The sequence below is a fragment of the Pleurodeles waltl genome, chromosome 7 (assembly GCF_031143425.1).
Source record: "Pleurodeles waltl isolate 20211129_DDA chromosome 7, aPleWal1.hap1.20221129, whole genome shotgun sequence".
NCBI classification, from domain to species: Eukaryota; Metazoa; Chordata; class Amphibia; order Caudata; family Salamandridae; genus Pleurodeles; species Pleurodeles waltl.
In genome coordinates, this window is record NC_090446.1 from 1,380,859,628 (window position 1) to 1,380,885,032 (window position 25,405).

The 25,405-nt window shown below is 49.2% G+C and overlaps 1 protein-coding gene across 10 annotated transcripts in view; it reads left to right on the plus strand.

The window, feature by feature from the left end:
- Positions 1 to 24,494, plus strand: part of MED25 (mediator complex subunit 25) — a 134,542-nt gene extending 110,048 nt beyond the window's left edge. For all 10 annotated transcript variants that reach the window (XM_069200893.1, XM_069200900.1, XM_069200896.1 and 7 more), the window contains 2 exons: positions 4,881 to 5,088; positions 23,377 to 24,494. In XM_069200893.1, the coding sequence (XP_069056994.1) occupies positions 4,881 to 5,088; positions 23,377 to 23,486 (318 nt within the window). In that variant the 3' untranslated portion in view covers positions 23,487 to 24,494. The remainder of the gene's footprint in view (positions 1 to 4,880; positions 5,089 to 23,376) is intronic.
- The last annotated feature ends 911 nt before the right edge of the window (positions 24,495 to 25,405 follow it).

Below are 25,405 nucleotides of genomic sequence, written 5' to 3' on the forward strand. Positions count from 1 at the left end.
CTGAAGTGGCATGATGGGCAGACAACCAGAAACTGAAATGCACCTTGACTAATTACCAGTGGCTGAGTCATAGCATTGTTACTCGGGGAACAGAATGCTTGTTAATTTTTTGATGAATTGAAATATTACTGAACAGTTGTAGAAAATGCTCCCTCTGTCTGGTGCTCTTCTCATGCTTCCTTTGTCTGGTGCTCCCTCTGTCTGGTGCTCTTCTAGTGCTCTCTCTGTCTGGTGCCCTTTGCCGTGCCTTCTCTGTTTGGTACCCTTTACCCTGTCTGGTTCCCTTCTCGTGCCCCCTCAGTCTGGTGCCCTTTCTGGTGCCTCCTCTGTTCGGTACCATTTACCCTGTCTGGTGCCCGTCTTGTGCCCCCTCTGACTGGTGCCCGTCTCGTGCCCCCTCTGTCTGGTGCCCGTCTCGTGCCCCCTCTGTCTGGTGCCCCTCTCGTGCCCCCTCTGTGTCTGGTGCCCCTCTCGTGCCCCCTCTGTGTCTGGTGCCCCTCTCGTGCCCCCTCTGTGTCTGGTGCCCCTCTCGTGCCCCCTCTGTGTCTGGTGCCCCTCTCGTGCCTCCTCTGTCTGGTGCCCTTCTCGAGCCGCCTCTGTCTGGTGCCCTTCTCGAGCCGCCTCTGTCTGGTGCCCTTCTCGAGCCGCCTCTGTCTGGTGCCCTTCTCGAGCCGCCTCTGTCTGGTGCCCTTCTCGAGCCGCCTCTGTCTGGTGCCCTTCTCGAGCCGCCTCTGTCTGGTGCCCTTCTCGAGCCGCCTCTGTCTGGTTCCCTTCTCGAGCCGCCTCTGTCTGGTTCCCTTCTCGAGCCGCCTCTGTCTGGTGCCCTTCTCGAGCCGCCTCTGTCTGGTGCCCTTCTCGAGCCGCCTCTGTCTGGTGCCCTTCTCGAGCCGCCTCTTTCTGGTGCCCTTCTCGTGCTCTCCCTCTGTCTGGTGCCCTTCTCGTGCTCTCCCTCTGTCTGGTGCCCTTCTCGTGCTCTCCCTCTGTCTGGTGCTCTTCTCGTGCTCTCCCTCTGTCTGGTGCCCTTCTCGTGCTCTCCCTCTGTCTGGTGCCCTTCTCGTGCTCTCCCTCTGTCTGGTGCTCTTCTGGTGCTCTCCCTCTGTCTGGTGCTCTTCTCGTGCTCTCCCTCTGTCTGGTGCTCTTCTCGTGCTCTCCCTCTGTCTGGTGCTCTTCTCGTGCTCTCCCTCTGTCTGGTGCTCTTCTCGTGCTCTCCCTCTGTCTGGTGCTCTTCTCGTGCTCTCCCTCTGTCTGGTGCTCTTCTCGTGCTCTCCCTCTGTCTGGTGCTCTTCTCGTGCTCTCCCTCTGTCTGGTGCTCTTCTCGTGCTCTCCCTCTGTCTGGTGCTCTTCTCGTGCTCTCCCTCTGTCTGGTGCTCTTCTCGTGCTCTCCCTCTGTCTGGTGCTCTTCTCGTTCTCTCTTTCTGGTGGCCTTCTCGCTCTCTCTTTCTGGTGGCCTTCTCGCTCTCTCTTTCTGGTGGCCTTCTCGCTCTCTCTTTCTGGTGGCCTTGCTCTCCCTCGCTCTGGCGACCTTCTATCTGTCCCCATGTCTGGCCCCTTTCTCTGGCTCCTTCTCTGGAGCTCATCTCTAAGATATACTCCCTGGAAGCCTTCTCTCTCCGTCTGTCTGGTTGTCATGTCTCCAGACCCCGCCTCCCTCCCGCCCTCTAGTATGGCACCCTTCTCTCCGACCCTCTGGTCTGGCGCCCTTCTCTCCGACCCTCTGGTCTGGCGCCCTTCTCTCCGACCCTCTGGTCTGGCGCCCTTCTCTCCGACCCTCTGGTCTGGTGCCCTTCTTGCTGACCCACTGGTCTGGTGCCCCTCTCGCCAATCCGCTGGTCTGGCACCCTTCTTGACAACTGTAGGAAAGTCCCTCGTTCTGGCATCGTTACCCCCACTTTTTTCCTGTTGTCAGTGTGCTTAGACTGTTTTCACTGGGATCCTGCTAACCAGGACCCCAGTGATTGCGCTCTCTCCTCTAAATTTGGTTGTCTTGGTAGTCTTTACACCCCACAATTGGCATACTGGTGTACCCCTGTAAGTCCCTAGTATATGATACTTAGGTACCCAGAGCATTGGTACACCAGGTATCTCTCATAGGCTGCAGCATGTATTATGCTAACCGTGGGAGCCCATGAAAACTGTGTATGCAGGCCTGCCATTTGCCGCCTGCATGAAAAGGTGCATGCACCCTTTCACTGCTGGTCACTGCACCAGGTCACTGTAAGTCACCCCTATTGTAGGCCCTCCCAGCCCTAAGGGCAGGGTGCAGGTCCCTGTGTGTGTGGGCACCCCTGCAAGAGCAGAGGTGCCCCTACTGATTCCAGTTCAGATTCCCTGTACTTCGTAAGTGCGGGGAAGCCATTTTAGCTATGTACTGGCCATGACCACCTATGGTCCAGCTACATAATGGTAACTCCGAACCTAGGCATGTTTGGTATCAAACGTGTCAAAATCATATCCCAATACTGATGCCAGCATTGGTGGCACGATTCAGTGCACTCTGGGGATCCTTAGAGGATGCCCCAGTATTGCTCCTACCAGTCTCCCCGGGTCTGCAAGCAGCCCATGCTGCTGCAGCCTCTCAGACAGGATTCGGTACTCCTGCTGCTTGACAAGCTCAAGCAGTGGAAGGCAGAACACGGATTTCCTGTGGGAGAGGGGTGCAACCTCCTCTCCCTTGGAAATAGGTGTTACAAGGCTGGGGAGGGGTGGCTTCCCCACGTCACCGGTTTGGTTTGAAGGGCACATTTGGTGCCCTACTTGCATAATCCAGTTTGCAGCAGTCCAGGGACCCCGACCCCTGCTCTGGCGTGAAACTGCACAAAGGAAAGAGGAATGACCACTCCCCTGTCCATCACCACCCTCACCACCCCAGGGCTGGTGCCCAGAGCTCCTCCAGGAGGCCACTTAATTCTGCCATCTTGAAAAAAAGATGGGCAGAGGCCCCTGGGAGCATCTGACTGGTCAGGTTAGGCAGATGACGTCAGTGGCCCCCTCTGATAGGTGGTTACCTTGCAAAGTGACCAAGCCCCTTTTTGGGCTATTTAGGGACTCCCTTGTGGGTCGGTCTCCAGTTTCGACATGCAAGACTCCACCAGGACTCCTCTGCAATGACCTCTTCTGCTCCCGCCACCGGAACCGCTGCTGGACTTGACAGGAACCGAACAAGACTGCAACACTGAGACAACCTATACTTGCAACATTCTTGCTATGGCTCCAGTCAGCAACTTGCAATATTTCTATGGCTGTGCAGCTTCTGTGGTCGGCAAGACTCCAGCTGCACCAAAGAAGCAAGAAGGCATCTCCTTTGGAGTGAAGAAGTCAATCCCCTGTATCTGCAGGCACCTAAGGCAATTGCGTCCGGCTGCTGGGATATGCTGTTCTCTGGACTTGCGAAGATTCTCCAACACAGATGGTAGTTCTTAGGGGTCCTCTCTGTCTTCTGTCTACTGTCCAACTTGACAGACGGTGAGCCCTTGCCTCTTCCTCCAAGACAGAACCCCTGTGCACTGTGACAGTTGCAGCAACCAAGGCTTGTTGACTCCCGCTCCGAGGGATTTTCAGGCTCTAAGTAGCTCTGGCCCCCAGCGCTCTACCTCTGCAAGGACAGTCTCCTCTGCTGCTCCAGCAACGTGGGACTCCTCTTGAGGTGTGATGCTTAGGCCTCACTGCGACTTACTGTGCCTGCTGCCAGTGGGTTGCTTGTTGGAGTTCCGACTGCATCTGCTGGCTCTTCTGTCTTCTGAGGGTCAGTCCGGACTCCGCTCCAAGGGACGAGTCCCCAGGACCCTGCTGGTCCACTTCAGGTCTGTAAATCTCTAACTGATCCAGTTGCATTTGCTTGTGCTTGTTGGTGGTCCTCCTGACCACTGACCCATCTGCAATCCGGTGACTGGGGAGGGACAGCTCCTAGGTGACTATGCAGCTGGACCCTCTGCTCTGGCTCCCTTCTCGCTGACCCTCTGCTCTGGCTCCCTTCTCGCTGACCCTCTGCTCTGGCTCCCTTCTCGCTGACCCTCTGCTCTGGCTCCCTTCTCGCTGACCCTCTGCTCTGGCGCCCTTCTCGCTGACCCTCTGCTCTGGCGCCCTTCTCGCTGACCCTCTGCTCTGGCGCCCTTCTCGCTGACCCTCTGCTCTGGCGCCCTTCTCGCTGACCCTCTGCTCTGGCGCCCTTCTCGCTGACCCTCTGCTCTGGCGCCCTTCTCGCTGACCCTCTGCTCTGGCGCCCTTCTCGCTGACCCTCTGCTCTGGCGCCCTTCTCGCTGACCCTCTAGACTGGCGCCCTTCTCGCTGACCCTCTAGACTGGCGCCCTTCTCGCTGACCCTCTAGACTGGCGCCCTTCTCGCTGACCCTCTAGACTGGCGCCCTTCTCGCTGACCCTCTAGACTGGCGCCCTTCTCGCTGACCCTCTAGACTGGCGCCCTTCTCGCTGACCCTCTAGACTGGCGCCCTTCTCGCTGACCCTCTAGACTGGCGCCCTTCTCGCTGACCCTCTGAGGCCTTTCTGGCCTGTTGTCTTTTTCTCCCCCACACTCGTCTGGAACCTGTCTTTCACCGCGCCAGTCACTCTCTGCCTTCCTCTTGTCTGCTTCTGTTCTCTCCTTGTTTGTCTCTTTTGGCCTCCCATCTGGTGTTCGTCTCTCCCTCCATTTATATTTGCTCTCCATCTCTTTCTGCCAGCACTGCTCTTTCCCCCCCACCTCTTGTGCTTTGCTCCTGTCTTGTTTTCTGCTTCTTGGCCTTTCTCTGCCTCTCTCATTGCTTCTGTTTTTACATCAGAAGAGATAGGCAAATCAGAAACTGAGTGCCCCCTGTTTCCATTTCATGCTCACTTCCCTCCTTATGCATCATTAATGTGTTCATATTCTCTCTCTATGAATGACAGACTCAGCCTGGAGTCCAACAGTCGCAGCAGGCCTTGCACCACATGCAGCAGGCGGCCCAGGGAATGATACAGCACCAATCTATGGGACAACAAATGTCTCACCAGGCACCAGGACAGCCACAGCTCCAAATACCAGGGCCCTCTCTCATGCACCAGGCAGCTGGTCAGCAGTGGGGTGCTCCCATGGGTCCACGGTCTTCACTGCCAGGTAAGAAATGTGTTCTACTTGGACTGCAAACGTGCATGATCACAGGTGTTTGATGGTGAAGTAGATCCTGGGTAAGAAAGAACGTCTGCGTTAAACAATGCACTGCAGCATATAGCTGTCCCTAGTGAAGGGACAGATTGCAGGCCTGCCATGCAGTGTTATTTCTATATTCTTATTCTTCAAACACAGTTTTCTTATAGAGACTTCTAACTGCAGATTCCTCACTTTTTGAATATTCCCTAGGTGTCAGACTGAAACCAGAAACATTTTCACCCTGTGTGTGCCTGAAGGTGGCGCTGTGTAACTCCGCACCAATGCTGTTCCCCTCCATAAATGAAGTGGGGAACATATAGGTACCATTCTTGCACGCTGACGTGAGCTCATTTTTCCCACACCACCAGATTTGGATCCGGTGCTGCCTCTCCTCCCTTTGAGACAGGTTTTCAACCCCAAAAATTAAAAATTCACAGTGTGCGAGAGAAATGTCACCTCAAGACAACAGGCATTAAAACCCTATAAGGACTGTCGCAAACGAATGCCTGTGCAGATCCTCATAAGGTTTGCGTGGATGCCCAGGGTCGAGCCATGACTCTAAGTCCTGCATTGACTGTGCATCAATGAACCCAAAGGCCGTAGGCAACCATGAGGTGAAACTCCATAACTCTATGCACCGGAAGACTCCACAATGAGACTGGTCCAATAAGTAGGGTCTGTCCTGGACCAGAAGTTGCAGGAGTCATTCCCAAAGTTGATCATCGTCACGCCATAAGTCTTTAGGGTTGAAGAAAAAAAATCCAAACATGACTCCACCCCCCTCTTACCACTCTCATACTCCTAAGAAGAGACAAGGGCATCACCATGCCTCTCAATCTCACTCCTGAAGCCAATATATATCGAAGCCTATTTCGCAACTTGTCCTGGCACAACCTGAGTTTCAAGGGCCGCCTGCGACACCTCATTCTGCGGGCTATGCTCTTAGTCTGTTGTTCCTTAACGACTCACTTGGCATGCTGTCATGGCTGCAAGGAGCTGAGATACCCTCTATCTGGGTACCTCTGGGAGGTTCGCCTAGGTGCCAGTTGGACCCTCCAAATCCACCACTAGCCCTTCTCTGGTTCTTGTTCTGACCCCACCTCCGGCACCACGATCCACACCAGTTCCCAAGCCTCGACGTCGATGTAGATTCCATTAACACCTGAGGAGGACGTGCACATTCTGTTCTCTGAGTCTACCCTGTTACAACCCTGATCGAAGCTGCGTTCAATTTTCGTTAAGAATCGCCACCCTTGACTTACCACCTCCACAATGAAGAGCACATATGTTGCATTTCTTATTGTTACGGCTTTGAACAGTGACGTTGATGGGGATGATGAAATAGGGGCGACCATACCAGGAGAATAATTGCTTTGATGACCTCCAAGATGCCAATGGACTTGACCCTTAACCTAATTCAGGACTCCTCTCTCCCCCAGGCCCTGCAGATGAGGAGAGTGCATCTTATGGTCATGTGTAGTGTAGCTGCAGTTCTTGACCTCCAGTTTCCCATTTTAGAGATTGAAACCAGTGTCTTGATGGAAGTGCTTCAGCCATGGCAACATCTGTTGAGCCCCACTTGCCCTTCAATGGGACACGTACAGATACCCTCTTAGGGGCCTTGGCCAGACATGGCTGTGGCCTTCCAGTCAACATCCAGATTGCGAGACACCAGCGCCCTTCCCTGGTCGACCCTATATTTTTGTCTCAGCACTCCTCTTCTGAATGTTCGGTGGTGCAGGCGTCTACAAGCTTGACAAACCTGAATACCTTTCTGATTACTCCTCCCGATAAGGTGTCCAAACAAGTGAAAATGTTTGAGAAGAGGATATTTTCTTCCACCTCCATGAGGATGTCATGCTTCATCATCGGTATAGCTCCTCGTCAGACCGGCACTGCAATGTCTGACGGGCACCACCCCAAATGGGGGGGGCTCTTTGCCGGAGATCTTTTACAATGATGGTGCCGTGACCCCAGGAGTGAGTAGGCAAAAAAAGGAGATCAAAACAGGAAATGGTTAAAATTGGCTCTCAAACCCTCCAACGGGTAAACGATTTATTAGACCAGATGGAAGGAACCTACCTGGGTCCGTGGATCCTGTATGGTTACATTAGGAGATACACGTAGTCATCTAGGTCCTGACGAAGCATCACTGGACCCGTATGGGCCACCAGGATGCGAAACATGTTGACCCACGATAGGGTTGGTTTGGAAACTGTCCAACTTCCCTCCTATTTACTCTTTCTAATATAGAGTGATTGATCATTATCTCTGTTTCACTCTCTCGACTATATCTTTTTAATCTTGGTCCCTACCTTCCATCTGGTCTAATAAATCGTTTGCCCGTTGGAGGGTTTGAGAGCCAATTTTAACCATTTCCTGTTTTGATCTCCTTTTTTTGCCTACTCACTCCTGGGGTCACGGCACCATCATTGTAAAAGATCTCCGGCAAAGAGCCCCCCCATTTGGGGTGGTGCCCGCCAGACATTGCAGTGCTACAACAGCTCACCTTCAGAGGTCGAGGATTCCAGTCTTCCCCCTAACTTGATGGCTTGGATGCTGAAGGTGAACTTGCCCCAGGCAGTTGTCATCCACTTCCAGACTAAGACAAACCTCCTGTCATCTTTGGGGTTCACCATCATCACCCCAAAGTCACATGTGCCTCCTTCTCAGACACACCCCTTGATCCCAACCATTCTGAACATGGTTCGGTTTTGTGCCTTTCTCAAGGACATTCAGGCTATGACCCCGATCTTTCATTCATTGTTCTGGATTTCGGTGAGGCTGACTCTGAGGCTACTGGGAATGATCGCCTCCTGCAACCTGCTGCTCAAGCACGCCTGGTGGCATATGCAGACTCTGCAGTGGGATCCGAAGTGTCAGTAGGCCCAATATCAAGGGGACCTCTTCGATAATTTCTAAATTTATGTGTAGACTGCAAAAGATCTTGTAAGGGAATTCCTTTTTTTATATGTTCACTACCAAAGTTTTGGGCTGATGCTGCTGGTTTTTCAGCTCTAAAATTGCACTGAGACCTGCTAACCAGACCTCTCTGCCAGTGCCCGGACCCTTAAACCTGTATGTTTGATTGGCCTATACCCGATCAGCATAAGCTAACTTACTTATACATCCCTAGTATATGGTACCAGGGGTACACAGGGAGTAAGCGAATGTTCCCATCCTGCCACTGCAGACTAATAGCTGTTTAAAACTTCTAACTCAACTTTATTTTAAACAGTGGAAAGCCAAAACTTCCTTTTTAATATATGTAGGTCACCCCTGCAGCAGAACTTGTGTTTCACAAGTTCTAACAGTAAAAACTAGAAATTGTCGAGTTTACTGTGAAGAAGGCTAGTTGCTCCATTGGCCAGTACAGGGTTATACGCTGACAATTCCGCTGTGCTAACTCCTGAAAGGGACTACTAAAGTTGGTACCTTAAAGTATCACACAACTATTTACTTTAAGCTGAACATGATGCCCAAGTCGAAATTAATATGACTTGTTGCTATATGCGACTTTTAGGAAGTTGCCACTCTGTTGCACACGTTTACTAGTAGCCATTTGCCTTTGCTTGCCCTCAGACCAACTTCTGCGCACCCTGGGAGATGTATAAATGGCTCCCAAAACAGGTATAAATAGAGTCGTGCTGCTGGAGGTGCTGTTCCCTTCTCTTGGAATGAAGCTGCACAGTGTGTTAGCCCATAAGGTGAGCTTCAAAAGGGAATCTGCATTTACATTTGCATTTGAAAGGCAAATGGTGAACACACTCAAGAGGGCCTGCTCTTTTGTTTGAGTAGACAGGTTAGCATCGGGGCAGAGGGGGGAAACACTATTCAGACTGTTTTTTCAATGGGTGTTGAGCCTCCAGGTAGCCACACCTCTAGTGCGGCTACCGAGCTCCACACACCAAGAGAGGGGTTCAGCTGTCTTGGAAGTGGGCAAACTCTGAGATAGCTAGATGCCATACTTCACAGGAAGTTGTCATCAAGCTGGAGGGAACAAGGTAGCCCATTGGCTAGTGACCGCGACCTCCTCTGAGGCCACTTTCTGGGCATACAAGTGGTCCCCCTTGCACCAATAACTCAGATCTTGATTGGGCTGTTGAAAAGTACTGAAGGAGGATTATCTTGCTTACCCTGGAACTGGAAAAGAAGATGTTGGACTGCACCTGCTGCTCCTTGGGCTGTCGAAGGAAAGGACTGTGCCTGCTGTGTCCTGCTTGTGGAGAAGTTGGCCCCTGAGCCCAGTCAGAAGCAGACACTCCTAGAGTCAGTTGTCTGACTTCCTGTTCATAGCACAGGGCCACAAAAGCTGAGGAAACCAGCCTGGGTGAGTTGACGAGACCGAGACCCAATGTTCAAAAGTTGCACCCAAGTCTGCTTGGTCCGGGAGAGTTGTCTTAGTGCACCTGGGTTGCCTAGAAGGAGAGTTATCATCAAAAGAAGTGAACAACTGGTTTTGTTGCTCCCAGTGACCAGTAGTCCAGTGGTGAATGGACTTTTGTTGGACCAGAGAGAACTTTGAGGGACGTCAACCCCTGGGGCCATGGCTGCCACAACTGCACTGTAGTCGGAGGAGTAGCCCCAGGAAGACCCTCATCGACCGCACAGCATCTTCAGCATTCTGGAGCAGCTTTGGCATTCCATATTCCTTGCACCAGGACCACTCCATAGGAATTAATGGGAAGGGACCAATGACATGGAACTGGATATAAAAATGCTTTTCTTCATAAGGTAACTGTTTCTTGGAACCCTTCTGGTCCCCTTGACTTGGCTCCCTGCTGGAGTTGGATGTATAAAGTTTTTTTCTTAGTTACTGCATCCATCTGTACTGTAACCTTTTGCTGAAAAAGTTTCCCAGTGTAAAATGTGTTGATTTGACAATGCTTGTTAGCAGGTAAGTGAAAAGTCTTGATTTATTGTTCCTTGTGTATTGATATATCTCTGGAACCCTCTGGTGGATCTTTTTACATTTTGGTGTCTATAAAGTCATAAAAATATAACCTATTTTTATAAATTGTGTCAGATTGCTTGAGAGTCATGTTTCATTCTTTTCCAGTTGTTTGGTTGTGTTTAAATGCTTTACATCAGTTCCTTTGTTGCAGCCTGACTGCCCACAGTTTGAGCTACCCAGGGTTTAGATAAGGTTTGACAAACAAAATCTAACTAATCCTGAAAAGAGATGATAGTGTATCACACGTTGAGGTCTCACAACCACACCATATAATACAACTCATTTCCTCACAGATCTACAGTAGTGGTTGATGGACTACGATTTTGTCAGCGGCATACCCCTTTTCCTACCCTACCCAGAGTTGACCCTGGTGACTGTTTCATCTCTTCATGGTCAGGGTGGCCATCTGGGAAAGGTGAAGATCAGAGGCCTTTGATCTCCAGTAGAGGCCAGTCTCTATATCAACCTCCTGGAGCGGAGGGTCATCTGCTTTGTGTTGAAAGCCTTCCTTCTGTCCTTCAAAGGGAGGTGGGTGCCAGTGGTTATAGACAACACCACCAACATGAGCTATTGCAACAAGCAGGGCAGTGTGAGGTCCTGGACCTTTTGCCCAGAGACACTATGCCTTTGGAAATGGTTGGATCATACAGGGATTTTCCTGGTGGTTGTAGGAGGCTGGACTGGCTTGTAGTGAGTACCAAGGGGTACTTGCACCTTGCACCAGGCCCAGTTATCCCTTATTAGTGTATAGGGTGTCTAGCAGCTTAGGCTGATAGATAATGGTAGCTTAGCAGAGCAGCTTAGGCTGAACTAGGAGACGTGTGAAGCTACTACAGTACCACTTAGTGTCATATGCACAATATCATAAGAAAACACAATACACAGTTATACTAAAAATAAAGGTACTTTATTTTTATGACAATATGCCAAAGTATCTTAGAGTGTACCCTCAGTGAGAGGATAGGAAATATACACAAGATATATATACACAATAGCAAAAATATGCAGTATAGTCTTAGAAAACAGTGCAAACAATGTATAGTTACAATAGGATGCAATGGGGAAACATAGGGATAGGGGCAACACAAACCATATACTCCAGAAGTGGAATGCGAACCACGAATGGACCCCAAACCTATGTGACCTTGTAGAGGGTCGCTGGGACTATTAGAAAATAGTGAGAGTTAGAAAAATAACCCTCCCCAAGACCCTGAAAAGTGAGTGCAAAGTGCACTAAAGTTCCCCTAAGGACAAAATAGTCGTGTTAGAGGGAAAATGCAAGGAAAACACAAATCAGCAATGCAACAACGATGGATTCCTGACTGAGGGTACCTGTGGAACAAGTGGACCAAGTCCAAAAGTCACAAGCAACTCGGAGATGGGCAGATGCCCAAGAAATGCCAGCGGTTGGTGCAAAGAAGCTCTTACTAGGCTGAAGAACTGTGAATACTGCAGGAACGACAAGGGCTAGAGACTTCCCCTTTGGAGGATGGGTCCCCCACGCCTTGGAGAGTCGTGCAGAAGTGTTTTCCCGCCGGATGGACGCCAACAAGCCTTGCTACACGCAAATCGTGCGTTTGGCGTTTTTGGACGCTGCTGGGGACCAGGAGGTCGCAAATTGGACCTGCAGAGAGAGGGGACGTCGAGCAAGACAAAGAGCCCTCACTGAAGCAGGTAGCACCCGGAGAAGTGCCAGAAACAGGCACTACGAGGATGCGTGAAACGGTGCTCGCCGAAGTTGCACAAAGGAGTCCCACGTCGCCGGAGACCAACTTAGAAAGTCGTGCAATGCAGGTTAGAGTGCCGTGGACCCAGGCTTGGCTGTGCACGAAGGATTTCCGCCGGAAGTGCACAGGGGCCGGAGTAGCTTGCAAAGTCGCGGTTCCCAGCAATGCAGCCCAGCGAGGTGAGGCAAGGACTTACCTCCACCAAACTTGGGCTGAAGAGTCACTGGACTGTGGGGGGTCACTTGGACGGTGTCGCTGGATTCGAGGGACCTCGCTCGTCGTGCTGAGAGGAGACCCAAGGGACCGGTAATGCAGCTTTTTGGTGCCTGCGGTTGCAGGGGGAAGATTCCGTCGACCCACTGGAGATTTCTTCGGAGCTTCTGGTGCAGAGAGGAGGCAGACTACCCCCACAGCATGCACAAGCAGGAAAACAGTCGAGAAGGCGGCAGGATCAGCGTTACAGAGTTGCAGTAGTCGTCTTTGCTACTATGTTGCAGGTTTGCAGGCTTCCAGCGCGGTCAGCGGTCGATTCCTTATCAGAAGGTGAAGAGGGAGATGCAGAGGAACTCGGCTGAGCTCATGCATTCGTTATCTAAAGTTTCCCCAGAGACAGAGACCCTAAATAGCCAGAAAAGAGGGTTTGGCTACCTAGGAGAGAGGAAAGGCTACTAACACCTGAAGGAGCCTATCAGCAGGAGTCTCTGACGTCACCTGGTGGCACTGGCCACTCAGAGCAGTCCAGTGTGCCAGCAGCACCTCTGTTTCCAAGATGGCAGAGGTCTGGAGCACACTGGAGGAGCTCTGGACACCTCCCAGGGAAGGTGCAGGTCAGGGGAGTGGTCACTCCCCTTTCCTTTGTCCAGTTTCGCGCCAGAGCAGGGGCTAAGGGGTCCCTGAACCGGTGTAGACTGGCTTATGCAGAATTGGGCACATCTGTGCCCAACAAAGCATTTCCAGAGGCTGGGGGAGGCTACTCCTCCCCTGCCTTCACACCATTTTCCAAAGGGAGAGGGTGTCACACCCTCTCTCAGAGGAAGTTCTTTGTTCTGCCATCCTGGGCCAGGCCTGGCTGGACCCCAGGAGGGCAGCTGCCTGTCTGAGGGGTTGGCAGCAGCAGCAGCTGCAGAGAAACCCCAGGAAGGGCAGTCTGGCAGTACCAGGGTCTGTGCTACAGACCACTGGGATCATGGAATTGTACCAACAATGCCAGGATGGCATAGAGGGGGCCATTCCATGATCATAGACATGTTACATGGCCATATTCGGAGTTACCATGGTGAAGCTACATATAGGTAGTGACCTATATGTAGTGCACGCGTGTAATGGTGTCCCCGCACTCACAAAGTTCAGTGAATTGGCTCTGAACAATGTGGGGGCATCTTGGCTAGTGCCAGGGTGCCCTCACACTAAGTAACTTTGCACCTAACCTTTACCAGGTAAAGGTTAGACATATAGGTGACTTTTAAGTTACTTAAGTGCAGTGTAAAATGGCTGTGAAATAACGTGGACGTTATTTCACTCAGGCTGCAGTGGCAGGCCTGTGTAAGAATTGTCAGAGCTCCCTATGGGTGGCAAAAGAAATGCTGCAGCCCATAGGGATCTCCTGGGACCCCAATACCCTGGGTACCTCAGTACCATATACTAGGGAATTATAAGGGTGTTCCAGTAAGCCAATGTAAATTGGTAAAAAATGGTCACTAGCCTGTCAGTGACAATTTGGAAAGAAATGAGAGAGCATAACCACTGAGGTTCTGATTAGCAGAGCCTCCGTGAGACAGTTAGTCACTACACAGGTAACGCATTCAGGCACACTTATGAGCACTGGGGCCCTGGGTTACCAGGGTCCCAGTGACACATACAACTAAAACAACATATATACAGTGAAAAATGGGGGTAACATGCCAGGCAAGATGGTACTTTCTTACACAATCCCCCCCCCCCCCAAACGAAGGACAATAAGACTAGCCATTACCTGATGAGTCTTCATTGTCTAAGTGGAAATATCTGGAGAGTCCATCTGCATTGGAGTGGCTACTCCCAGGTCTATGTTCCACTGTATAGTCCATTCCCTGTAGGGATATGGACCACCTCAACAATTTAGGATTTTCACCTTTCATTTGTTTTAGCCAAAGTAGAGGTTTGTGGTCTGTCTGAACAATGAAGTGAGTGCCAAACAGGTATGGCCTCAACTTCTTCAGAGCCCAGACCACAGCAAAGGCCTCCCTCTCAATGGCAGACCAACGCTTTTCTCTAGGGGTCAACCTTCTACTAAGAAAAGCAACAGGTTGATCCTGGCCCTCAGAATTAAGTTGTGATAGGACTGCCCCTACTCCTAATTCAGATGCATCAGTTTGGACATAGAATTTTTTAGAGTAACAAGGGCTTTTCAGGACAGGTGCAGAGCACATGGCCTGCTTCAGCTCCTCAAAAGCTTTCTGACAGCTTGCTGTCCATAATACCTTTTTAGGCATTTTCTTGGATGTGAGGTCATTAAGAGGGGCTGCAATGGAGCCATAGTTCTTAATGAACCTCCTGTAATACCCAGTGAGGCCTAGGAAGGCTCTCACCTGAGTCTGAGTGGTAGGGGGAACCCAATCAATAATAGTTTGGATTTTCCCCTGAAGTGGTGCAATCTGTTCCCCACCAACAAGGTGTCCCAGATAAACCACCTTACCTTGCCCTATCTGGCACTTTGAAGCCTTGATAGTGAGGCCTGCCTTTTGCAGGGCCTCCAAAACTTTCCATAGGTGGACCAGGTGATCATCCCAGCTGGAGCTAAAGACCGCTATATCATCCAAATATGCTGCACTGAAAGCTTCCAGCCCTTGCAGGACTGTGTTCACCAACCTCTGAAAAGTGGCAGGTGCATTTTTCAAACCAAAAGGCATTACAGTAAACTGGTAATGTCCTCCAATGGTAGAAAATGCAGTCTTAGGTTTAGCATCTTCTGACAATTTGATCTGCCAATACCCTGCAGTCAAATCAAAAGTGCTTAGATACTTGGCAGATGCCAGTGTATCTATAAGCTCATCTGCCCTGGGTATAGGGTGAGCATCAGTTTTGGTTACCAAGTTGAGACCTCTATAGTCTACACAAAACCTCATTTCCTTCTTTCCATCTTTAGAATTGGGTTTTGGTACCAGTACCACAGGAGAAGCCCATGGACTGTCAGAGTGCTCAACCACTCCTAGTTCCAACATTTTCTGAACTTCTTGCTTTATGCAGTCCCTGACATGGTCAGGCTGCCTATAGATCTTACTTTTGACAGGTAAACTGTCTCCAGTATCTATAGTGTGCTCACACCAAGAAGTGGTGCCTGGCACAATGGAGAAGAGTTCTGAAAATTGTCCTAGGAGATTTATGCAATTATCTTTCTGCTCAGCAGTAAGACAATCAGCCAAAACTACACCTTCCACAAGAGCATCTTGTTCTGTGGAAGAGAAGAGATCAGGTAGAGGATCACTGTCTTCTTCCTGTCCCTCATCTGTTGCCATGAGCAGGGTGAGATCAGCCCTGTCATAGTAGGGTTTCAGGCGGTTGACATGGAGCACTCTAAGGGGACTCCTGGCAGTGCCTAAGTCAACCAAGTAGGTGACTTCACCCTTCTTTTCAACAATTGTGTGGGGTCCACTCCATTTATCTTGGAGTGCTCTTGGGGCCACAGGCTCCAAGACCCACACTTTCTGCCCTGGTTGGTACTGAACCAAAACAGCCTTCTGATCATGCCATTGCTTCTGTAGCTCTTGGCTGGCCTGAAGGTTTTTACTGGCCTTTTTCATGTACTCAGCCATCCTTGATCTGAGGCCAAGTACATAATCCACAATATCTTGCTTAGGAGCTTTTAAAGGTTGTTCCCAACCCTCCTTTACAAGTGTGAGTGGACCCCTAACAGGGTGTCCAAAAAGAAGTTCAAAGGGGCTGAAGCCCACTCCTTTCTGGGGTACCTCCCTGTAGGCAAAAAGGAGGCATGGTAGAAGGATATCCCATCTCCTGCGGAGTTTTTCAGGGAGTCCCATAATCATGCCTTTGAGAGTTTTATTAAATCTCTCCACCAGTCCATTTGTTTGTGGACGATAGGGTGTTGTGAACTTGTAAGTTACACCACACTCCTTCCACATGGCCTTTAAGTATGCAGACATGAAATTGCTTCCTCTGTCTGATACTACTTCCTTTGGGAAGCCCACCCTGGAAAATATTCCCAGGAGGGCCTTTGCCACTGCAGGTGCTGTAGTGGTCCTTAAAGGAATAGCTTCAGGATATCTTGTGGCATGGTCCACTACCACCAAGATAAACCTATTGCCTGAAACAGTAGGAGGGTCAAGGGGGCCAACTATGTCAACCCCTACCCTTTCAAAGGGAACCCCAACCACAGGCAGTGGGATAAGGGGTGCCTTTGGAGTGCCACCTGTCTTGCCACTGGCTTGACAGGTTTCACAGGACTTACAAAATTATTTTGTGTCCTCAGACATCCTAGGCCAATGAAACAATGGTACCAATCTGTCCCAAGTTTTCATTTGACCCAGGTGCCCAGCTAAGGGAATGTCATGTGCCAGTGTTAGGAGGAACTTTCTGTACTCCTGAGGAATCACTAATCTCCTGGCAGCTCCAGGTTTAGGATCCATATGCTCAGTGTACAAGAGGTTGTCCTCCCAGTAAACTCTGTGAGAGTCACTGACATCCCCATTAGCCTGTTTGACAGCTTGCTGTCTGAGACCCTCTAATGTGGGACAGGTTTGCTGTGCCACACTCAGCTCCTCTCTGGCAGGCCCCCCTTCACCCAAAAGCTCAGCAGTGTCTGCTTCCAGCTCCTCTGGTGTAGGTTCTGCACAGGGAGGGAATTCTTCTTCCTCAGAAGTTGAATCCACTGTAGAGGGAGGGATAGTAGGAAGTGGTTTGCTTCTACTAACCCTAGCTTTAGGGAGCACTTGGTCCATTGTTCCAGGATCCAAGCTTCCCTGTCCTTTTTGCTTTTTGGCCTGAGCCCTTGTCAAAGCAAAAATATGCCCTGGGATGCCCAGCATTGCTGCATGGGCCTCCAACTCCACATCTGACCAAGCTGATGTCTCCAAATCATTCCCTAATAGACAGTCTACAGGTAAATCTGAAGCTACCACAACTTTCTTTGGACCAGATACCCCCCCCCCCCCAGTTGAGATTTACAACAGCCATGGGGTGGCTTTGTGTTATGTTGTGAGCATCGGTTACTTGGTACTGGTGTCCAAGTATGTGTTGTTCAGGGTGCACCAGTTTCTCAATCACCATTGTGACACTGGCACCTGTGTCCCTGTAGGCCTGGACCTCAACACCATTTATTAGGGTTAGTTGCTTGTACTTCTCCAAGTTATGGGGGCAAGCAACCAAAGTGGCTAAGTCAATAGCCCCTTCAGAGACTAAAGTAGCCTCTGTGGTCTCCCTAATTAGACCAACCCCAACTAAATTACCAAAAGTGAGCCCAGCTACTCCCTTGGATTGGCTATTAGTAGGTTTGCTCCCACCACCACTGCTATAAGTAGGGACACTAGGTGTAGCAGTAGGGGTTGTAGTGGTAGGAGCTGTGGTGCCTTTCTTTGGACAACTGGGATCTGTTGTCCAATGGCCTTTTATTTTACATAAATAGCACCATGGTTTCGTTTCCTTGTTCTGATTAAAGGAGGATTTGGACCCACCACCCCCACCAGAGTGTTTTTGTGGGCCTGATGAAGACTCATTTTTAGATTTGTCCCCACCCTTGTCAGAAGACTTACCATCCTTCTTTTTGTTGCCATCTTTGTCACCCCCTGTATGAACTTTTCTGTTCACTCTTGTTCTGACCCATTTGTCTGCCTTCTTTCCCAATTCTTGGGGAGAGGTCAGATCAGAGTCCACCAAGTACTGGTGCAACAAATCAGACACACAATTATTAAGAATATGCTCTCTCAGGATCAAGTTATACAGGCTGTCATAATCAGTAACTTTACTGCCATGTAACCACCCCTCCAAGGCCTTCACTGCCTGGTCAATGAAATCAACCCAGTCTTGTGAAGACTCCTTTTTGGTCTCTCTGAACTTTACCTGTACTGTTCAGTGGTTAAGCCATAACCATCCAGGAGTGCATTCTTAAGAACTTGGAAATTATTAGCATCATTTTCTTTTACAGTAAGGAGCCTATCCCTACCTTTTCCAGTAAATGATAGCCATAGGATAGCAGCCGACTGCTTTTGAGGGACATCCTGTACAGCACAGGCCCTCTCAAGTGCAGCAAACCACTTGTTAATGTCATCCCCCTCCTTGTAAGGGGGAACTATCTTGTGCAGATTCCTGGAATCATGCTCTTTTGCAGGATGACTATGGGGAATACTGCTGCTGCCACCATGGGTTTCTAAACCCAACTTCTGTCTTTCCCTCTCTACTTCTAAAGACTGTCTATCCAAATCCAGCTGTTGCTTCTTGAGCTTCAGTCTGGTTTGTTCCACTCTCAATCTATTGAGCTCCCTTTCTAACAATCTGTCATCAGGGTGGGTGGGAGGGACATTTCTAGATACAGAGGTATGATGGGAATGAACAGAAGGAGACATGTCCCTTACAGAGGGCACCCTAACAGCTTGGCTAACAGTATAATGTGAGAGCACACCATTAGTATGGTGTGATTCAACCTCTGTACCAACTATGCTAGACTGTCTAGTAATGGGCAGGCTGAGAAGTTTCTTTCCTGAACCTTTTCCTGGGGGAGTCCCTGGATCAGATTGAGAACCATTAGCTACTTTTTCTACAGATTGGGCACTTATGGCTTTATCCTGTACTCTAAGCATATTAATTAACAGTTCTAAAGAAGGATTCTTCCCTACACTCAAACCTCTCTCTATGCAGAGACTCCTTGCTCCTTTCCAGCTAAGGTGATCATATGCAAGTTTGGACAGTTCAACATTTTTTCCTGTGCCAGACATTTTTTAGAGAGAGTTAAAGTGATAGACAAAGAGAAAAAAGTTTTCAGAACTTTTTGGAAAGACAGAAAAAACTTTTTAAACTTTTAAGAACTTTTTGAAAGTTTTAGAAGTACTTTTCAGCACTTAGAAAAGAGTGAAAAGAGGAAATGCTAAACTTTTTGGCTATGTGTATATACACTGACCTTGTTTTGTATATTTTTCTCTTATGAAAAGTACAATGACAAGAGTGGTAAGTAGTCTCAAGCACTTATCCCACCACTGCACAACCAATGTAGGAGGCTGGACTGGCTTGTAGTGAGTACCAAGGGGTACTTGCACCTTGCACCAGGCCCAGTTATCCCTTATTAGTGTATAGGGTGTCTAGCAGCTTAGGCTGATAGATAATGGTAGCTTAGCAGAGCAGCTTAGGCTGAACTAGGAGACGTGTGAAGCTACTACAGTACCACTTAGTGTCATATGCACAATATCATAAGAAAACACAATACACAGTTATACTAAAAATAAAGGTACTTTATTTTTATGACAATATGCCAAAGTATCTTAGAGTGTACCCTCAGTGAGAGGATAGGAAATATACACAAGATATATATACACAATAGCAAAAATATGCAGTATAGTCTTAGAAAACAGTGCAAACAATGTATAGTTACAATAGGATGCAATGGGGAAACATAGGGATAGGGGCAACACAAACCGCGTTTGTGGACGCTGCTGGGGCCCAGGAGGGACCAGGAGGTCGCAAATTGGACCTGCAGAGAGAGGGGAGGTCGAGCAAGACAAAGAGCCCTCACTGAAGCAGGTAGCACCCGGAGAAGTGCCAGAAACAGGCACTACGAGGATGCGTGAAACGGTGCTCGCCAAAGTTGCACAAAGGAGTCCCACGTCGCCGGAGACCAACTTAGAAAGTCGTGCAATGCAGGTTAGAGTGCCGTGGACCCAGGCTTGGCTGTGCACGAAGGATTTCCGCCGGAAGTGCACAGGGGCCGGAGTAGCTTGCAAAGTCGCGGTTCCCAGCAATGCAGCCCAGCGAGGTGAGGCAAGGACTTACCTCCACCAAACTTGGGCTGAAGAGTCACTGGACTGTGGGGGTCACTTGGACGGTGTCGCTGGATTCGAGGGACCTCGCTCGTCGTGCTGAGAGGAGACCCAAGGGACCGGTAATGCAGCTTTTTGGTGCCTGCGGTTGCAGGGGGAAGATTCCGTCGACCCACGGGAGATTTCTTCGGAGCTTCTGGTGCAGAGAGGAGGCAGACTACCCCCACAGCATGCACAAGCAGGAAAACAGTCGAGAAGGCGGCAGGATCAGCGTTACAGAGTTGCAGTAGTCGTCTTTGCTACTATGTTGCAGGTTTGCAGGCTTCCAGCGCGGTCAGCGGTCGATTCCTTATCAGAAGGTGAAGAGGGAGATGCAGAGGAACTCGGCTGAGCTCATGCATTCGTTATCTAAAGTTTCCCCAGAGACAGAGACCCTAAATAGCCAGAAAAGAGGGTTTGGCTACCTAGGAGAGAGGAAAGGCTACTAACACCTGAAGGAGCCTATCAGCAGGAGTCTCTGACGTCACCTGGTGGCACTGGCCACTCAGAGCAGTCCAGTGTGCCAGCAGCACCTCTGTTTCCAAGATGGCAGAGGTCTGGAGCACACTGGAGGAGCTCTGGACACCTCCCAGGGGAGGTGCAGGTCAGGGGAGTGGTCACTCCCCTTTCCTTTGTCCAGTTTCGCGCCAGAGCAGGGGGCTAAGGGGTCCCTGAACCGGTGTAGACTGGCTTATGCAGAATTGGGCACATCTGTGCCCAACAAAGCATTTCCAGAGGCTGGGGGAGGCTACTCCTCCCCTGCCTTCACACCATTTTCCAAAGGGAGAGGGTGTCACACCCTCTCTCAGAGGAAGTTCTTTGTTCTGCCATCCTGGGCCAGGCCTGGCTGGACCCCAGGAGGGCAGCTGCCTGTCTGAGGGGTTGGCAGCAGCAGCAGCTGCAGAGAAACCCCAGGAAGGGCAGTCTGGCAGTACCAGGGTCTGTGCTACAGACTACTGGGATCATGGAATTGTACCAACAATGCCAGGATGGCATAGAGGGGGCCATTCCATGATCATAGACATGTTACATGGCCATATTAGGAGTTACCATGGTGAAGCTACATATAGGTAGTGACCTATATGTAGTGCACGCTTGTAATGGTGTCCCCGCACTCACAAAGTTCAGTGAATTGGCTCTGAACAATGTGGGGGCACCTTGGCTAGTGCCAGGGTGCCCTCACACTAAGTAACTTTGCACCTAACCTTTACCAGGTAAAGGTTAGACATATAGGTGACTTATAAGTTACTTAAGTGCAGTGTAAAATGGCTGTGAAATAACGTGGACGTTATTTCACTCAGGCTGCAGTGGCAGGCCTGTGTAAGAATTGTCAGAGCTCCCTATGGGTGGCAAAAGAAATGCTGCAGCCCATAGGGATCTCCTGGGACCCCAATACCCTGGGTACCTCAGTACCATATACTAGGGAATTATAAGGGTGTTCCAGTAAGCCAATGTAAATTGGTAAAAAATGGTCACTAGCCTGTCAGTGACAATTTGGAAAGAAATGAGAGAGCATAACCACTGAGGTTCTGATTAGCAGAGCCTCAGTGAGACAGTTAGTCACTACACAGGTAACACATTCAGGCACACTTATGAGCACTGGGGCCCTGGGTTACCAGGGTCCCAGTGACACATACAACTAAAACAACATATATACAGTGAAAAATGGGGGTAACATGCCAGGCAAGATGGTACTTTCCTACAGTGGTGAACTGTCTGCCAAAATATTTTAATGAAAGAGCAGATGAGCTCTTCTGTTGATGCTTAACATATCACAAGTGCCAGTTACATCCATAGGTCGCGCATGGTCTCTTCCCCGAAGGGGGAGAACCTTTTGTCCAATCTATTCCACATTGCTGAGAATGTGCAATGTCAGCAGTTGTGCACGCTTGAGTTTCCTAAGAGTATCTTGTTAGGAGACTTGTTCCATCTAGAATGGGCCCCGAGATTCCTATATTCCTTCCTGTCAGATACTTCTTCCGCCCGGAGTTCTGAAGAAGATCAGGACCGATCAGCTGTAAGTCATCCTAGTGGCACCAGATTGGGCACATAGAGTATGGTACCCAGAGCTGTTGGGCTTGATCATCTGTCTTCTGATCAGGCTGCCCCGCTGGGAGGACCTGCTGTCACAACTACTGGGTGCAGTGGTTTTCCACCTTGTCTTTCGCAGTCTTCACCCTCATTCATGGAGATTAAGCGGTGACGGTTGAAAACTTTTGACCTGCCTCCAGAAGTGGTTGATGTCATCCTGCCAGCAAGGTGTCCCACGACAGAAACTTTATACAACTGTCATTAGGACAAATTTGTGGTTCGGTGCGGCCAACAACAGATTGACCCCTTCCAGACAAAGTGATCCGTTGTTTGTTTTGTCTGTCGCCAGGCAAGGCTTTGCTTTGGGCACAGTTAAGAGATATCTTTCGGCCTTCCTGAGGTTACTGGTCTAGTCCTCATTGTTTAAAATACCAATTTATTTTTTTATTTTTTATTTTTTTAAGGTCTCCAACTCTTGTTTCCTCTCTATCCTTTCATCATGCCACAGTAGGACCTTAACTTGGCCCTCACATATTTGATGTGTACTCCCTTTGAGTCATTTCACAGCTCATCTTTGCAGCTTTTTACCCTCCAGACCGTGTTTCTTGTCACCATGACATCAGCGCAGCAAGTGAGTGAGCTGCAGGATCTGTGTCCTTCCGCTGTGTACAAACTTCTTCCCAGACAAACTGGTTCTGCGGACACAAGCATCTTTCTTGCCTAAAGTTGACTGAGTTCCAGTTCTACGTCAGCCAAATCATCATCCTGCTGGTGTCCTGACAAGGAAGTGACAGCATCGCTTAGACCCCAGTAGAGCGCTGAATCTTTACATCGATTGTACCAAAGAACATCAGATGGACCATCAGCTCTTTGTGGGGTTCACTGAGGAGAAAGAAAGTCAAGGTTACAAGGTCATGCAGAAAGGGACCATCTCCTGTTGGACTGCACTCTGCATCAAGATCTGCTACGCATTGGCCAGAAAGCAGCCTCGAAGTGGTCTGATGGGGTCATTCCACCAGGACCAAAGTTGTTACCACTGCGTTGGCATGTGGAATTACTGCTTTCAACATCTGCCAGACGGCTAAGTGGGTGTTACTCCATTTGTTCACGAAGCACTACGGTCTCTACAGCCAGGTTTCCCAAAAGGGGCCGATAGACCCACTTGAACAATCATTATAAGACATCATTTACTACATACTTCACCTTCAAAAATCACAATTGGCATACACTCCCACACAGCTACACTTAGCTGCAGTAGCCGCTTATCAGCAAACTATACAACATGTCTTTCTTTTGTATTTATTCATTTTAAAATTCCTTTTGCCAAGGCCTAAATGGAGGGCCTAGAGAAACATTCCTCCACAAAATCGACCTGCTACTGCCTGGGATTTAAATGTAGTGTTAACAAGCATTATAGGACCTTCCTTTGAGCCCTTACACCCAGTATGAAATACAGTGTTTATCATTGAAGGCCACCTTCCTTGTTGCAATCATCTCAATAAGATGTGCCCTCATTGATGTTTTTTCTTTTTTTCCTTTTGTTCAGGTCCAATGATGATGAGTTCTGGGCCTCGCGGACCCATCACACAAACAGGACTGCAGCAGGTTCAGACTGCCAGTGGCATGGAGGACGAGGTTCTGATGGACCTTATTTAAAGACATTCATAAGGATTGCATTTGCATAGACCCTCTTCTCTGTATTAGAGCAAGAAGGGGGTAGTGTCTTTATTTTAGGCCTTGGTGTTCGCCATTATAACTCCAGGATATTGAGGCTGTGCATTACAGTTTGTAGGCCTCACATTTTCATAACGTCATCTGTGGTGTACCATTCAGGATACAGGGTGGGTATATTTTCTGTTTATAGACTACTCTTGTCGTAGGACTCTTATCTTGGGGGTAAGACTGCTTATTGTTAGGGCGGCAGCACCACTGATTGTGAGTAACTGAGTCGGTCATGCACCATTAAGGAAAAGTGTGATTGGTGTTGCATCAGTTTTTAGGTCCCGCCTTCTTTCCATAGTGCATTCCAATAACATTGAAGGCTACCAATGATAGGCGGTAGGTCCTGCTCCTGCTGTGCCACACCCCAGACACTGGTGAGAAAGTGTGAGACCATGGTGATTGCTTGTAGACTTGGCTTCCTCCCACTGATACTCTGAATTTCTTTGAGGATGGATGTAGGGTGTTACGCTTGGCTCCCTCTCAGTGCTACTCCCAGTACCAGTGAGAACAGATATGGCGTAATGATTGTTGGCCCTGCTCCTCTCCATGTTTTTTGCAGCACTAACTGGAACTTATTTATTGTTTTTAAAATGGCTGAGGTGGAACTCTGCGGCTGGCCTGCTCTTTATCACTTCAGCTGCTAGACAGTTGCAGATCATTAAAGGCACATTTAGTTTGTGTGTCTTTGTTAGCTGTCAATCACGGTTTAAGAGCCTTAGAAGGCATAGTTTCAGTTGAGTGACTTGTGTGAATATCTCCTTTAGCCCTGAAGAGAAAGCAAAAATCCCCTTTAGTAGATTATTTTTTTATTGTGGGGCTGGGAGATGAACATAGCTCAACTAAACTGGAACAATCTTGTTTGTGGTTGTTTTTCCGTCACTGTCTTTCCAAACCAACCAGAAAGCATAATGTTACATTTAATAATAAACATCCAATACCAGATTCCTCTCTCTCTTTTATGTCGGTGTGTCCTGTTCCTACTGGATACTATTCCCTGGGCATGTTTGTTCCATTATATGGCCTATGAAATATGTTTGTGTGGCATACATTATATTATGCACTATATGTAGGTATGTATGTATATGAGAGAAAATATACATTATGCATATATATGTATATTCTCTACACAATGTGGTTTGTTTGCATCAGTATGCACAGCTCGTTATGCCGGAGCCAGGCTTCATGTTTTTCAACTCCAAAAACGTGTTTATTGCAGCAGCAAATAATTATTTGGTGCTTCAACAGATTAATTTCTGGAGTTAAAAATATCCTGGAGTGCCTCCTTTCGTAGTTTGGAACTATGAGACAAGAGTTATTACTCACACACTTGCATGCACACTATTTGGTTTCACTAATAGCTTTGGTGCTATTTGACGTAGTTTTGCTAAACCCCCTAAAAATGTTCATGCACCTCTGCTCTTCTTAGAAAGTTTCATGCCGATCCGTCAAGTGGGAACCAAGAAAAGGGGTAGGTCCAGCGGTGTGGTTTGGCAGCCGACGTGGATGCATCCTAGTAACACTTCACCCATGATTTTCCAAGTCCTGTGTAGTCCTGCAGTAGAGGTTTCCTTCTCTCTCTTGAGGAGATAACCGAGTGGAGGTGGATGGGAAGGCCACACAGCGGCTGAAGACTGCCATGATCACGTGAAGGAGCCTCAAAAGAGCGCAGGAGGTGAAACGTGAGCCACTGCAAGGGCCACAGGCGACGCTTTCCCATGAAACTAACCCAACACTGCGGGAGGGTTGGGATCCTCCTGGGTGCACTCTATCCACAAATGATCCTGTGCCTCAGAGGCGAGGTTGGACAGAGACCCATATTTCGCTGAGCGGAAATAGCCAGAGCGGCACTTATA